This window comes from Carcharodon carcharias, chromosome 12 (genome assembly GCF_017639515.1).
Source record: "Carcharodon carcharias isolate sCarCar2 chromosome 12, sCarCar2.pri, whole genome shotgun sequence".
NCBI classification, from domain to species: Eukaryota; Metazoa; Chordata; class Chondrichthyes; order Lamniformes; family Lamnidae; genus Carcharodon; species Carcharodon carcharias.
In genome coordinates, this window is record NC_054478.1 from 79,076,582 (window position 1) to 79,094,228 (window position 17,647).

At 37.2% G+C, this 17,647-nt stretch overlaps 1 protein-coding gene across 1 annotated transcript in view; it reads left to right on the forward strand.

Moving 5' to 3' along the window:
• LOC121284908 (cytoplasmic dynein 1 intermediate chain 2-like) overlaps positions 1-17,647 on the forward strand; it is a 97,067-nt gene that overhangs the window by 12,706 nt on the left and 66,714 nt on the right. The window contains exons 2-3 of the mRNA XM_041200801.1: positions 9,163-9,286; positions 12,155-12,266. Coding sequence (XP_041056735.1) covers positions 9,173-9,286; positions 12,155-12,266 — 226 coding nt within the window. The 5' untranslated portion in view covers positions 9,163-9,172. The remainder of the gene's footprint in view (positions 1-9,162; positions 9,287-12,154; positions 12,267-17,647) is intronic.

The following is a 17,647-nucleotide window of genomic DNA, read 5'->3' on the forward strand; positions in this document are numbered from 1 at the left end:
TACCTGAAGGAATGGGAGCCTACACTTTTTAACTATTCACTTTCTGAACCATAAATGTTGATTGATAGTCATTAACAATTATCATGGCATTAAGAAGGAACTTGTACTATTACACAGGGACTCTGCAGAACTTGGTATTACACAGGTCTGTCTTGGGGCCCCAGAATTTTCACTTAAGTTGGATTTGTCCATTGTGGTATTAAACCTCAAGTCAGAAAGGCTTCCAGCTCAGTAAAGCTCTGCTTATGCAACAGTAAAGGCATTTCAGCTTCCCCCATTTGGAAAAAGGGGAACCTACTACTGCTGCTACTGGTTGCCCAGTAATTCCTGGATAGTTATATATGTGTAAGCCTAAGTGCTAAGCACCAGCAGAAGATACAGTTATGGGTGGGCCTAATGAACACACATCTTCCCTAGCCTATGAGAAAATGCTGACTGATTTGGGAAACAAAAACATACACTTAACCTTTTCTTTATACCCAACCAGATGTGTTTCCCACCAAGTACACTGGGGCCCCATTATAGGGCCACCTCACCCATAACAATGTCTTGATATAGACCCCCTGTACAGTGTACTAGACTTAACTCCCTATGACGAGTGTAATGGGCAGTTAATATGTAAATACAATAACTTCATGAAACTAATGGAAAGATTGAGGACAACTGCCATTTTCACAAAGCTCATGGATAAGCAGTGCAAATTGTCCATCATTTTGTGGCAATTTGCAATTCATGGGATTTTTTTTTCTAGCCACAGATTGCTGGATGATTAGACGTTAAGGACTCTGTTTTTCACATGCATAATTCTTTTCAGCAAATTCCTACATAACATTTCTTAACTAGATTTATAATGAAATCTACCCATAGGGGCTGCATTTAAACTCAGTAGTGGAAGAACATTATATAGTGAAGAATGGGTTAAAATAAATAATTAAATTATTTAAAATTAAAGACAGTCATTGTATCAGACCTTTCTCGGCTAAAATTACAAGAAAACCTGGCTTTTTATTTGCAATTCATAATTAGCTGACAAAATGTGTGAATGATGTATGCCATTATGAATGTCTAGCAATGTGTGACAAGGAATAGAAACCCCAGAATTGTACATTGCTGCAGGTTGCTGCCAGTTTGTACCACTCCACTGATAGCTTCATGAAAGCAGCAGTTTGCCATTAATCTCCTTACGATTTTCATGAAGTTGCTGCATTTTCACATTATTGCCCATTAATCTCGCCACAGAAAGTTAACTCTGGTAATTAAGAGTTTAAGTATCCTTTTTAATAATGTGATAATTACTAAAGACTGCCAATCAACCTCTCTTGCCTGGAAAGTGAACAATTAAAAGTGTGGAGTCTCATTTGTTCAAATTTTGAATTGTTCAAGATTATACTGTCAAACTTCATATTTTACTTTTTCTTATTACTCTTACTCCTCAATTTCTCCCTTCTCTCTGCCTGATTTGACATGAAATTCACCCACTCGAGTTCATCCTCCCTGTCTGTCTTTCACCTGTTTTTTCTCAATTGGTTATGGAAGCACACTTCAACCCATTGTTCCCCCAATGCTCTTTAACCCTCGCCACCTTGCAGTCAGCTCACATTTCCAACAACTTAGTGAGCAAGAGATTTTAAAACTTAAACATGAAGAGCAATGTAACTAACACAACATCCCGTTGCAAGAAAATTTGGTCCTGTGAGTTTTGGTTTTAGGGTGCCTAGCAACTGCAAAGTATGGCATGCAAGGAATGTGTCATGCTGCTCAAATGTATTTATAACAAAAGTAACAAATCATAGCTAAAAAGATGGTAGGTACAAATAAGTGCCATCTTTAACGGAAAAGTTTTTTTGTTGGGCTTGAGCTGCAGGGGTTTACCAGTAGCTGGCAACTCCAAAGATGAACTTCCCTCTAACAGGAACAAATTTCTAATCAGCATTAGACTTTTGTGACCTAAAAGGAATGAGCTATACTAAACACAGTTCTCCTGCAAGCTGTCCTGAAAAATTAGGAAAGGGTTATCAAAAAATCACTCATTTAAATATTGTAGTGCCTTTAATGCAGAAATGCATTTGAGATGTTTTACAGAGAAAAATGAGAACCATCCTGTTATATTTCTGTTCCATACAATGCATTGTGCATTGCATAGTATAACATTCATGTCATAAAGCAAACTGTCCTTCAAGATGCTATTAGTAATACTACAATATTTATTCAACTAGTGTAAACAGTCTTTAATCATTTATCCTCTCATAACAGTCCATATATTTGAAAGCCACTGTTGAAAAGTACAGTTTTGCTCCCAAAATTATGACAAGGGAAAGGTTATTATCTGATGACATGTCAGTATCACTAAGATCTATTTCAATCTCTGTAACATTGCTTAACTGCTCCTCTCAGCTTATCTGCTGCTGAAACCCTCATTCATGCTTTTGTTACCTCTAAACTTGACTATTCCAACGCATCCCTGGCTGGCCTCCCATTACCATCTGTAAACTTGAAGTCAACCAAATCTCTGCTGCCTGTGTAATTTCTTGTACCAAGTCCCATTTACCTAGCACACCAATGCTTGCTGAACCACATTGGCTCTTGGTCAAACACAATCTTGATTTTAAAATTCTCATCCATGTTTTCAAATCTCCCCATTGGCTATGTAATCTCCTCCAGCTCAGACTGAGATACATGTGCTCATTTACTTCTGGCCTCTTGAGCATCCCAGGAAGGGACAGAGAGAAAAAAAAAACTAAGAATGCACCAAGAATCGAGACTAGATGTCACAAATGTGACAAAATTAAAGGCTCTGTATCTGAATGTGTGTAGCATTCATATTAAAGTAAATGAATTGATGGCGCACATGAAGTAAATAAATATGACCTGATAGCCATTACAGAGATGTGGCTCCAGGATGACAAGGATTGGGTCCTGAATATTGAGGGGCATATGACCTTCAAGAAGAATAGGAAGCTAGGTAATGGTAGAGGGGTAGCATTGTCAATCAAGAATGACATTTGTGCAATAATTAGAGATTACCTTGGTTCAGGAGATCAGGATGAAGAATCAGTTTGTGTGGAGATGAGGAATAGTCGGGGAAAGAGGTCACTAGTGAGAGTGGTCTACAGTCCCCTAACAACAACCACAATGTAGGACAAAGCATACAAGAAGAAATATTGGGTGCTTGTGATAAAAGGACAGCAATAATCATGGGTGACTTTAATCTACATATAAACTGGAAAAACTTGGTTGGTAGAAGTAGCCTAGATGAGGAGCTTATAGAATGCTTTTGAGATAGTTTCTTAGAGTAGCATGTTCTAGAACCAACCAGAGAGCAGGTTATATTAAACTTGGTATTGTGTAATGTGACAGGATTAATTAATGACCTCAGAGTAAAGGCACTCCTAGGTGGCAGCAACCACAATATGATTGAATTTTATATCCAGTTTGAAAAGGAGAAGAGTGGGTCTAAGACTAGTATTTTAAACTTAAATAAGGGCAACTATATGGGCATGAAAGCTGAGCTAGCTGAAGTTAACTGGGATACTAGGTGAGAGAATACATCAATAAAGAAGCAGTGGCAGACATTTAAGGGGATTTTTCAGAATAAATCTACTATAAAGAAAAATTCTAACGGGAGGACTCATCATCTGTGGTTAACTAAAGAAGTTAGGGAGAGCATCAAACTTAAGGAAAAAGCATTTAACTGTGCAAAGATGAGTGGCAAGTCAGCAGATTGTTCAGAATGTAAAGAACAGAAAATGACAAGGTTAATCAGGAGAAAGAAATTAGAATATGAGAGAAAGCTAGCTAGAAATGTAAAAATGGATAGCAAGAGTTTCTACAGGTATTTAAACAGGAAAAGAGTAGGTAAAGTGAGTGTTGGTCCTCTCCTGAGTAAGAATGGGGAGTTAATAGATAATAAGGGAATGGTGGATGAAATGAACAAATATTTTGCTTCTGTCTTCATTATAGAGGATATAAAAAAAATTCCAGTAATAGCTATATCAGGAGGTGGAGGGGAGAGAGGAACTTGGTAAAATTGCAATCACTAGGGAAGCGGTACTGAGCAAACTGATGGAGTTGTAGGCTGATAAGTCTCCGGGCCCAGATGGACTTCATCCTACGGTCTGAAAAGAGGTGGCTAACGAGGTAGTTAATTTTACAAAATTCCCTAGATTCTGGAAAGGTTCCATTAGACTGGAAATTAGCAGATATAACCCCTCTATTCAAGAAGGGAGAGAGGCAGAAAACAGGAAACAGTAGGCCAATTAGCTTGATGTCTGTCGTGGGGAAGCTGTTACAGTTGATCATTAAAGTGGCATTTGCTAGCACTTAGAAAAATACAAGGTAATTGGGGAGAGTCACAAGATTTTGTGAAAGGGAAATCATGTTTAAACAATTTATTAGAGCTCTTTGAAGGAGTAACATGTGCTGTGGCAAAGGGGAACCTGTGGATTTCCAGAAGGCATTTGATAAGGTGCCATATCTAAAGTTATTGTGAAAAATAAAAGCTCATGGTGTAGGGGGTAACATATTTGCCTGGATAGAGGATTGACTGGCTGGCAGGAAACAGAGTATGTATAAGTGTGTCTTTGTCTGATTGGCAGTGTGTGACTAGTGAGGTCCCACAGGGGTGTGTGTTGAGGCCTCAACTTTTTACAATTTACATCAATGAAGGGAGTGAAGGCATGGTAGCCAAATTTGCAGACAACACAAAGATAGGTAAGAAAGTATGTTGTGAAGACGATAAGGAGTTTGTCGATGGATATAGATAAGTTGAGTGAGTAGGCAAAAATCTGGCAGATGGAATATGATGTGGGAAAATGCGAAGTTGTTCACTTTGATAGGAAGAATAAGAACAGAGTATTACTTAAATGGAGAACAACTGTAGAATTCAGAGGTGCAGAGCGTCTAGGTGTTTTCATGCATGAGTCACAAGAAGTTATTTTGCAGGTTCAGCATGTAATCAGGAAGGCTAATGGAATGCTATCCTTTATTGCAAGATGAATCAAATATAAAAAGATATGCTTCAATTATACAGGACATTGGTGAGACAGTATCTCGAATACTGTGCAGTTTTGGTCTCCTTATTTAAGGAAGGATGTAAATGCGTTGGAGGTGGTTCAGTGGAGGCTTACTAGATTGATACCTGGAATGAGCAGGTTGTCTTATGAGGATAGGTTGGACTGACTGAGTTGGAAGAGTGAGGGTTCACTTGATTGAATTATATAAGATCCTGAATGGTCTTGATAAGGTGGATTTGGAGAGGATGTTTCTTCTTGTGGGTGAATCCATAACAAGGGAGGCACTCCTTTAAAATAATGGGTTGCCGTTTTAGGACAGATGAGGGAAATTTTTTCTGAGGGTTTGAAACTCTGCTTCAGAAAGCAATGGAAGCGAGGTCACTGAATATTTTTAAGGCAGAGGTAGATAGATTCTTGTTAGGCAAGGGAATCAAAGGTTATTGGGGAATGTAGATCAGAACACATCAGCTCTGATCTTATGGTGGAGCAGGCTCGAGGAGCTGAATAGCTTACTTCTCCTCTTTTGTATGTTCATGATCACGATTTTAACTGCTCCACCATTGGCGGTCACACATTCAGCTGCCTAGTGTGCAAGCTCTGGAATTATTAAAGCAGCATTGTTCCTTTAAGTATGTAAGCAGTTTTAAAACTAAAATACTAAATGATTACTTCCTGAAAGTCTTCTGTAGAGGTGACACATAAAAAGAGATTTGATAACTAAACTTAATGACTGCTAAGAATTTTGGTGGAAGATAATCCTGCTACTCATACCTCTTTCTGTGAAATGTGTCGTAATGGTGGACACAAGAAACACCTTGTCCATGTTTCTGGCAGGAATTGAAAGATCAAAAAAATTGGGATATGATCCAGCCTAACTTGGTCCTGTCTTAAATTTTATCCCTGCCCATCTGAGTAGATGACCAGAAAATTACCTGGCAGCTGAACTTTAGGAATGGCATTTATAAAACAGCATACAGAAACAAAAATCTGAAAAAAAAACCATTATGGCCCAGCATTTGCTGTAGTAACAATGGTGAGGCTGTCGGCACTTGCAGTAAAACGGACACAAGCTTCTGGCATCTGCACATGCACGATTAAATGCAGAAATCTCTAAGTTGCTGTCAGTGATACAGTGATACCCTGCTCCTCCACAGGGTATGTATTTGCAGTATTTGCCGATGGAGTCAACATAGAATCACTGATTTGGCATGAAATTAATTTAATTGCCAACTATTCTTGCTATAAAGACCATTTAAAAAAAAATCTTGCTCAGTCAAGAGTAACTGATGTACTAAGTCAGAATTACTGGTGAACTATCTCTTTGGCCCTGAAAAATTATTTTTACGAGCATGGAATCGCCTTCCTTCAGGAGAAAATTTAAATATTGCACATTTTTAAAAGAAATTCAATTTAAATTTCTACTTTTTGTTCCAAATTTATCCCAATCTTTATTTTACTTTCTGTACAATTATTTAAGTAATTTATATTTTTTACGTTTTGCTTCTTGCATTGTTATCTGTGAGAATTCTTCAGTCTGATTGGTTGATCATTCATGCTGAGCACATTTAAGGATACCAAAATATTCAGTTTGCCTAGAAGTATTGGGGCTCCAAGGATATCTGCTGACTTGAGCTGTATAATCTAAATATTCTACTTCAACAAGATTTTACCAGAGGATAGCAATCCTTCCCTTGCCAAAACCACAATCAAAATTTTTAAGTTCCAACATTTCTTTGAAAAAAAAAACTTAAAGCTAATTGCTCATGGTCTTTACTAATCATGTTAGACCAGAAGACTGATATGACTTCTGTATGTTGTCTTTGTCATTTATAACTGCAAGTCAAAATGAACATTACTGCTTGTAGGTTCCCTAATAGACTAGGTCATTAGAAACCATACATTATACCTACGAACTCTGAACTATTTCATTTTTGCCTATTTTATATTTGTGATAAGTTTTGGTTTAGAGTATATTATTTAGAAATGAAAAATTTAGAGGGATCTGAGTGTTCGAATGCATAGATTACTACAGATAGCGTCACAGGTTAATAAGGCCATTTTAAAAAAATAATAAACTCAAGTACGAGGATTTATTTCCGGAGGGATAGAATTGAAAATAGAGAAGTTATGATAAACTTGTATTGAACCTTGGTTCAAAGTTTTGTCCACCAGTCTGCAAAAACAAATTTACAATGATAATATCAAAAAGGTAAGGCTATAACTAACAGGAATGAGTAAAACAAGGCTGAGTCTCTTCTCTCTTGAGAAAGAGATGTATTAGGGATGAATTCATGGAGGTCTTTAAAATTATGAAAGATTTTGATGGAGTAGATACAGAGTGTCTTTCCACTTGCGGGGAGGAGCAAAACAAGAGAACATCAATATAAGATAGGCACAAACAAATCAAATTCAGAAGAGACTTCTTTACCCAGTGAACGATGAGAATGTGAAGCTTGCTAACGCAGGGACTAGTTGAGGCAAATAATATAGGTGTATTTAAGGGGAGGCTTAGAATGCTTCTGGGGGAGAATGGAATCAAAGAGGGTTATACAGATAGAGTTTGATGAGGAATGATAGAAGGAGGCTTGAGTGAAGCCTAAATGCCAGCATCGACTGAATGGGATATATCCGTGCTGTACATTCTATGTAATTCTGTTCAATTGAAGCTGCTGATAAAATAACGTTTCTACCCTCATACACTTCTAAGATCCTTGGTTTTGGAGGACTAAATTATGAGGAAACAATAGTGAAACTTTGGCTCTTAAGTTTAAAAAGACTACCTAGAAGGGACCGCACAGAGGTACATAGCATATCGGATTTTTTTCAACATTCTATGTCAAGTTAAGTGGTCACTGTGAGACAACATGGTGCTGATTCAAATTGACAAGACAAATTAACAACTGCTGGTGAGAATTCTACATGCAGAGTGATAGACATTTGAAATGAACTTCTAGGTGCTATAGTAGAGACAAAAAATTCAATCATTTAAGAAACAGTTGGATGGTGAGTGGTGACTAGATTTTTCTGAATGGATGAACGAAGGTGGGCTGAATGGCTTTCCTCATCAGTATTCATTTTATGAACTTGTGAATATGAATATGAAAAGAGGGAGTTTCTATTTAATAGTAAGTTTCATTGAAGTGATCTTAAATGTTATAACCTCCAACTAATAGAAAGGTAAAACATAAGCAAGAACACCATTCTATTAATGGCACTAAATTCACCTTGAAAAACCACTTTTTGTAAGCTACTGTATATTTTTAAGATTATTTTTAAGGTAATTTGCATTTCAGCTGTTCAGAGCATTTATATGGAATTTGATGATGAAAAGTTTGGAAATATTATAATTTCATTTTCACCTGATGAAAACTTATCTAAAAATTGACACATCTATGTACTGCTGAGAATCAAATTCTCAACAAATAAGATAGGGTTAAATGAAAGCTATGGAAGTTTCTGATAAGTATAACATTTAAAGATATATTATGAAAATTCATTCCTTTAGTTATTGTAAGAGTTGTAGAAGGGTTTGAAAATGGATGGTTTATTAATTAAAGACCCTTGTAACATTACATTTAGTGCCTTAAAAAAGTGTTGGAGAAGTTTAAGTATTAAGTCGGAACACCTTTACAAGTCTCATGGTCTTGCAGTTTTAAATGTCACAACTGTTTTGCCAGTAAATGCTATTGCTCTTTGCCCAAAAATTTGTTACAAATTGTTCTTATTGCCAAATCTGCTTGTGAATAATGTGGCTGGTAAGTGAATATTTCTGTTCAATCGATAGCCATTTTCAAGGCTGCTGTACGTACCTTTCCTCCTAATTGGTAACTTTAGGAAATTTCTGTGCTTGCTCTTTTTTTAGCTTCCTTATTTTGTGTTTAAATCTGTCATGTCTGTACTCTGAGAACTGTAGAAATAATGCTTTAAATTAATTGATGTTCATATGAAACATTTACGTTTGCAAGATTTTCCATTGTAATATACACCTGACTGTGAATTCCTGAAGAAATATAGACTGTTGCTTCAATGGTTTTCCAAGATTTAAATAATGCAATCTGCTCACAAAGCCATATCTTTTGAATGTTGAAGACCAAAAAGGGTTTAATTTATGAAATTATTATGCTGATCTCTCCTGATTGTTTGTAAACAGGGCTGCAATTATGTCGGACAAAGATAAAAGTGAGCTTAAAGCAGAATTGGAGCGCAAAAAGCAGCGCTTGGCCCAAATCAGAGAGGAGAAAAAAAGGAAAGAAGAGGAGAGAAAGAAAAAGGAAGTAAGTCATAAACTGTAAGCTGTACATTTGCATCCTCCATGGACATATTCTCCCTGTACATGTTCAACGTGCATTTTTTTTACTTTTATGGTATTTATAACTACCTTAATCCTGATGATAAAGAAAAAAACTGTGCTGTAACCAAATTAAATGTTGCTTTTAGGGAGGTTTTTAAAGTGGACAATACATAGTTGTTTCCTGTCTATAAGAATATCTAGTGAATTTGAAACAGGTTTTTGTTTAAGAAATAATGTTGTTACGATCTTGGTAGAGGCCAGTTACTTAAAGTAGAGAAAATTCTAAATCCCAGTTAGTTGCTAAATGAATAAAGCCTCATGATTCCATGGTTCAAAACAGAGCAATTTTAACTATAGAGTCAACAAAGCAAGCACTAAATACTATCTATCCTATACTCTAGCACCAAAATTAACATGAGTTTTAAGATAAATTATCAGGCAAATTGTGGTTGAACATAAACTTAAAATTGCACATTAAATGGCAGATATAACTAAGACATATCTTATGAATTGGCTCAGCAGTCTACTCAGATTTTGGTGATCACACTCTGTCACAAAATCCTTCAAAACTTTGCCTTCCTTACAAAGAATTTCAGCTCTTCCCCTCCTAGGAGATAGTCTGATGATCCCCAGCCAATAGCAGTGCGCAACCAACCTGAATTTCATGGGCATGGTCTTCATCATAAATGGCACATGTTTGCAGAACCTGCTCAACTCTGTTTGGATGGCATAGATCCACCAATGTTATCTCTAAGTTATAGAAACAGTTGCAGCAACTATACCTTTTCTTATTCTCAGCTTCTGGATCTGGCCTCTCGTCTTCAGCCACCTTCAGGTTGCTTGTGCTGCACCATTGGACTTATCAACTGCTTCTGCTCAGCTTAGACTGACCTGTGTCCACTTGTATCTTTGAATGGGTTAAATTTGCTGGAAATTTTGGTTTCCAAACCTCAGTTTGTTTTTGTTTTCTTAGAAACTGGGAGGGTCAGTTTCCTTTCTATTTACCCTTCCTGTTTCTCTTTTCAATTCAGTTTTTGTTTTAGTTAGGGCCTACCTCAAAAAATAAAATAAAATTTTAAAATGCAGATTCTTCACAATGTAAACAGAAGTGGATCAAATTCTACATTTGAAAAGATTGATTATTGAGAAATTGATAGACTTCAGGTGATGAGGTACATAATGATGCTATGATGCAGCTGGATTGTCAGATTAATATTTATTTTTTAACACTAGAATGAACCAGCTAAACAAACGTCACATAACGCAAGAAGTAATTCATTTGGAAGTCAATAGGACACGTTTGGATTGAGTACCAGTGCAAGTACCAGCTAGTTTATGTAATAAATGCAGATTGAAAGTATGCTGAGAATATGTTCTATCCACAAAGATTGGTTTCTTCAGGTGGAAAATATTAATCCAATATTCCAGAGTAGACATGGTTCTAAACTACTTATGCCTTTATGTTAAAGATGAGGATGTTTATGAAATCTCCAGCTCCTGTTAGCTGGCTGCTTGGCCGCCATGTTTATTGACTGGATTATGGTAGGAGCTGCAGAGCTTCCTTGTGATTTGCTGATTAGAGCACCATTTCAGCACTTTAAATAGCCTGCTGCTTTTGGCATTTTATATGTAAGTAATCTTATGTAATAACTTTACTAGATCTGTGCCTCATTCTGAGGTATTCCTGGTGCTACTCCTGGCACATGGTAAGTTGATGTGGATGAGGGCAAGTAAGTTATCTCCTTATATTGGTTCTGTCCCTAACTGATGCAGGTCCAGGCTGGCAGTTGGGTCCTTTAGCTGAACCATCTTGATGCTACTAAGCTACACTTGTTGGTGCACATTGAAATCATCCACTGAACTTTTCTCCTCTATTGAATGGGGTTAGAACAAATTACAGAAGTTTGAAGTAATTTGAAGTACTTCACCTGTTTATATTCGTATATACTTCTAATAAAGTCTACACTGCAAATAAGATTGATTATATTTACCCACTTGCTTTGGGTGCAGACCCTTGTCTTCCTCAGCACTTTAAAGAATATGGCTTTTATCTTCCTCCCAGAATGTTTGATTCATAAGTTACACCTTTGTAGCCTGTGAACACCAGCGTGTGCAAGTTAAGCACCTGCATAAGCTAGTATTTTACTGATCTGCAGTTTATAAGATGAATAATATTTGGATTTCTGAATCAAATATCTATATTTTTTATTAGCTGATCATAAAGCAATTGTGTCAATAGTCATAGAGAATACCTAAAGTATTTTAGCTTCTGCGCTGATGTAAATTTCAGTAAATAAATATTTAAATCACTTCAAAATAATACAATTGAGAGAAGATTATAAAGAGCAATTCAGTTGAATGTGGTGATGGCTTAAACTTGCAGGTTCAAATTTCAGCTGTGAAACTGGAGATGCATTCCTCAATGTAATTCCCTAATGCCCCTCTAGTACTTTTTAATATTACAATTAATCTCTTCTGGACAACGTAAGAGAAAATCAGGTAAGTTTCTGCTTTCTAAAGATTATTTGATCCCTGCTAGAGAGTGCTTTGTGTATGTAAAGAATGGTTTGGAGTTGGTTGTAATGTTCTCCACAATTAAAGAATTTATCAACTCTTGCTATCTAGGCTAACACATGAACAATGAATACTTTGGTGATGTATCAGAAAGCTGATGGCACCTGAAAAACTGCACATCAACAGCTTCAGGAGAAATGGGGAGAAAATTGGTTAAAAGAAAGATCACAAATTGGTTTGAAGTAAATAGCACACCAAATTTAGAATTATATTTTATAATCATAAATCATGGTCATATTTTGTAGAGGTATTGTGTTCATTATTATTTCTATTTTAGGCTGATCAAAGAAAAGAATTAGTACAGAATGAAGAATCTGATATTGAAAAGAAACGAAGAGAAGCTGAGGCCTTGCTACAGAGCATGGGCATTACATCGGAGCCCTCTGTTGGTATGTATGTGGATTTAGTTGATAAGGTATGTTTTATTTTTGTGTTCAGGAAGGAACATGTCTTTCTCTTTGTGACTATTCCACTAAGCCCTGTGCAGTTTTGTTTTATTTTGTTTCATGGATGTCAATTCAAAATGAGATTTGCAATTGAAACATGAAAATGAAGCCAAAAAATTGCTGCTTACTAATAATGTGCAATGGGAGTAGCATTTGATATATGTTTTTACCTGATGTCAGATTTGTTTGACACAACTGTCTAAACATGTCAAACTTAATCAGAGTGAAGGTTTAACAGATTCTAATTATTTTTGGCTTACTGAAATATTGAAAACTAAAGTTTGTTTCTAACCATTTTTTTCATCCATTTCTTAACATCAGTCAAATAAATTAGCAAATGTTAACATTACAAAATGCTATTCTTATCAGATAGTGGGCTATCAGCAGATGGCAGTAGAGCATCATTCTGTCACTCTGGACAAAGGATGTAATTATGAATAAAAATGTATTTTAATTAAATAAGTTCAACTGAAACATATGTTAAAATAAAACACAATGTTAAAACAAACCTGTGTCACATGTAATTTAACTTCCGCGGTAGTGATTTGCTATGAGTTAAACCACAAATAGAACACTTGTTCTATCTGGAGATGTTAATTGGGCCTGACAATGGTACTATTTCCATTCTAAACTCATTGTTACAAAGGTCTAGAACGATGTATAACAAATCTCCTCTAGTGTTGCTCATGATGAATTGAAAATATGCTTTTTTATAACACTTGGATTACCAATTGTGACAGTAAACTAGTACATTGGCAGGAAATACAGGCTATATGAAGGTCTGTAATATACTAACAAGTGGACCTCCTTGATGCTGCTCACTGTCAGAAGGTGTGGTTTTTCTTTTAATCATCGCTGGTGTCTTGATGTTGCTGTTTCTTTAACTCTTTACTTCCTGCTTATAAGATGTTCCTTAAAACTAAGTTTTTGCTGAGCTTTTGCTTACCTGTGTTTTTTACTCATTCATGGGATGTGGGTGTCACTGCCTAGGTCAGCATTTATTGCCCATCCCTAATTGCTCTTGTTCAGAGGACATTTAAGAGTCAACCGCATAGCTGTGGGTCTGGAGTCACATAAGTCTCCTTACATGGCTCTGTCAAATTTTGTTCGATAGTTGCTCCTGTTTAAATGTGAAATATTTTACTACATTAAAGGCGCTATATAAATAGCAAGTTATTGTTGTACTTTTTCTTTCCCTTCTATTTAACTCTTTTGACTTGTCTGTCCTTTTCTACTTTCCCAGAAGCAAAGAGGAAAAAAATGAATGAGGTGGTGGGTTGAGGTAGTGTAGTAGGGACAAGAATGGAGACAGCAAGATGCTACACTTTTTGGTGGAGAAAATACAGGCCAAGCTAACTGGCTGCCTTCCCACTCTTGTTTTCACCCTTGCTGTAATTCAGTCTACTATTCATTGATCTTCCCATTACTGTCTCATGCATATGAACATATGAAATAGGAACAGAGTAGGCCATTTAGTCCCTTGAGCCTGCTCTGCATTCAATAAGTTCATGGCTGATCTGTTTATGTTTGGAATTCTACATTCCTGTCTACCCTGATAACCTTTGATTCCTTTGCCTAACAACAATTTATCTACCTCTATCTTAAAAGTATTCAATGACCCCCGCCTCCACCGCCTTCTGAGGTAGACAGTTCCAAAGTCGCACAATCCTCAGAGAAAAAAAATTCTTCTTGTCTTTGTGCTAAAAGGGCAACCCCTAATTTTAAAACAGTGCCCCCTAGTTATGGACTCACCCACAAGGGGAAACATCCTTTCCACTCCCACCTTGTCAATACCATTCAGGATCTTATATACTTCAAAGAAGTTACCCCTCACTCTTCTCAACTTTGTGGAAACAAGCCCGGTCTGTCTAACCTTTCCTGATAAGCTAGCCCACTCATTCCAGGTATCAATCCAGTAAGCCTCCTCTGAGCCACCTCCAACACATTTACTTCCTTCCTTAAATAAGGAGCCCAAAACAGCGCACACTATTCAAGATGTGGTCTCACCAATACCCTGTATAACTGAAGCATAACATCCTTACTTTTATGATCAATTCCTCTCGTAATAAAGGATAACATTCCATTAGCCTTGCTGATTATGTGCTATACTTGCATATTAACTTTTTGTGACTCATGCACTAAAACACCTAGATCTCTTTGCACCTCAGTACTCTGTAGCCATTCTCTGTTTAAGTAATACTCTGCTTTTTTATTCTTCCTGCCAAAGTGAACAACTTCATATTTTTTCACATTATACTCCATCTGCCAGATTTTTGCCCACTCAACCTGTCTATATCCATTTGCAACTGCCTTACGTCCTCTTCATAACAAACTTTCCTACCTATCTTTGTATCATCTGCAAATTTAGCTACCATGACTTCACTCCCCTCATTTAAGTCATTGATATAAATTGCAAAAAGTTGAGGCCCCAGCACAGACCCCTGTGGGACTGCACTGATCACATCCTATCAATTAGAAAAAGACCCATTTATGCATATTCTGTTTTCTGCCAGCCAGCCAATCTCTATCTCTGCTGATATGTTACCCCCTACACCATGAGCTTTTATTTTCTGCAGTAATCTTTGATGAGATACCTTATCAAATGTCTTCTGGAAATCCAAGTACAGCACCTCTACAGGCTCCCCTTTATCCACAGTGCATGTTACTCCTTCAAAGAACTCCAATAAATTGATTAAACATGATTTCCCTTTTACAAAACCATGCTGACTCTTCCCAATTACCTTAAGTTTCTCCAAGTGCCCAGCTATATCCTCCATAATGATCAATTCATGCCTCATCTTCCTGTCACTCCTAGCCCCCATACCTCTTTCTCTTTAGACTACTTGCTCAATTCATGTACCCGCCCCATCTTTTCCTCACTTCCACATGCTTCCATTTCCACTTAACTTTGCTCCTTACCTATTCTAATTTTCTCTCCTTGTGGACAGGCCTTGAATCATGCTTATAGTTGTCCCCAAACTCAAGATCCCAATCTTTCTACTTAATTCCTCCTCCTTGTGTTCCTTTATCTTCTATCTCTGTTTACTCTCTTCACTGCCCTACTTCATTAATCTCACCAGAATCCTTCTCTATTCTCATATCTTTACTCTGCTGTTTCATTTACATAGTTCTCTCCTCTCATCCCCTGTATGCTCTGTTGCTGCACAGCCTTTTATTCCCTTTTTTTTCTCTCCACATTATGTAACCCATTCTCGTTTCACTTTCAGCTTACTTTACACTGGTTATCCCCACTGATGGCCTCCTCTGTCTCCTCCGTATGTACAGTCCTATGTCTCCTATCACATTCCCCCTTTCCCACTATTCTTCCCAACTCATACTATTCTTCCATAGTACTGTGAGCAAAGCCAGGCTGAGCTGGTAACCCGTAATTTTTTTAAAATGTTCATGGTGCTACAAATATAACTCTTTAAACTTTTAAAACAAATTGCCTATTCTTAGCTTAGTCCAGGAATTTGTGAAGAAAGAGAACAATAGGTGTTAAGGTTCATTCGGGGAGTTGAATGGGCTGAACTGAAATCAGGTAAGGGAGCAAAGGCAGTGAGCAGGACTGGGCCAGAGTTAGCACAAGCCAGGCAGGAGAGCCAAGATGAATGATAGAGGGACCAATGAGGGAACAGGGTGAGCACAGTGTCAGAGACTGGAATGCTGAGGCTGGTAAAACAATAACTTCCATTATGCAGCACCTTTAGCATAAGAAAGTGCCCCAGGGCATGTTACAGGAACATAATTGGACAAAAGTTAATACCAAGCAAAGAGGTAAGCTTAATGAGCAAAGAGGTAAGCTTTAAGAAATATTTTAAGAAGGAGAGCGAGGCGTAAGGTTTATGAAGGGAATTCCAGAACATAGAGTCCAAATAACTGAAATACCAATGGTTGGGCAAAGGGAATGGTGAATGCATACGAGGCCAGTGTTATAGGAATGCAGAATTCTTGGAAGGTTGTAAGGCTGGAATACACTACTGAAATAGGGAAGGGGAAGGCCCTGGAGAAATTCTAACAGAATTTTGAAGGTGTTGGTGGACTTGGGAACCAACATAGGCTAGTGAGTAACATGGGTGCAAGCTTGGACATGGGCAGCAGAGTTTTGGATGATCTCATCCGCTAGGAGATTGGAAGATAGGATGCCAGTCAGTGTAGTATTGGGATATTTGAATCTGGAGTTAACAAAAACATGGATGAGGGTTTCAGCAATAGATAAGATGAGGTATTGCGGAGATAGGTAATATTACGGAGATGGAGGTAGGTGGTCTTAAAAATTAAGAGGCTATGGAGCTCAGATCATGTAGGATGCCAAGATTGCAGAGTCTAAAGCAGTGGCCATGGAGGAAAATGGAATTGGTGGTGGGTGAAAGGAGATTGTGGCTGGGACCAAAGAGAGTGCCTTTGATTTTCCCCATGTTTAATTGTGGGAAATTCTGGCTTAAGGGAAGTAGCGGTGAGGGAAAGCTGAGTGTTGTCATTGTACATTTGCAATCTGACTTTGTGTCTGCAATGATGTGGCCACATAGCAGCATGTAGATAAGAATTAGAAAGGACCCAAGGATAGATTCATAAGTATGACCAGATAAGTAAGAATGGAATCAAACCAGCTAGGCAGCAGAGTAGAAGTATTGGAGGATGTGGTGTAATCAAAGGCTGCAGAGTGGTCAAGAAGAATTAATGAATGAGGGATAGTGCATAATATGCAGTGTCGCAGAGGATGTAACTTTGGTTAGGATTGTTTCAGTGCTGTGGCAACCTGATTTGTAGGAGTAATACTTAGCATGACCCCCCTCTTTGGAAAATGAATGCTTTTATGTTGCTAGACAGTGGACTTAGCTTTCAATTGCACAGAGCTAGCATGAGCAAAATCATTACAGATATATCCAAGATTATGCAAAAATTAATGATTTCAATCTCCAGGTGGCCAATTTAAAGGAAAACAATCTAGTTTTTATTTGAAGTAAGACAGTATGGTTCAATCTTGCTTGGTTATAAAATCCTTATTGGAGGTTCATATCCATTCAGGAATTGGCAGTAAAAATGTTCCCAGGCCTTTACCACCAGTGTTACTAATCAGAAGTTACAATACGTAATGAGCTGACTTTAATTTCTTTTACTTTTTTGTTCTGTTACGTTATGCTAGTTAAATTTTAAAAGTTAAGCAAAATATAGATGAAATTCATAAAATTAGGTTTTTGATCGAAATTTACATATAAGGTATTCATACTCTGTCCCACAAAGTGCAGCCTGTTAAGTGCTTAGGTTATTTTTCTGGCCTGGAAATAACACACATGATGTCACACAATGTCAGGAGTTTTATC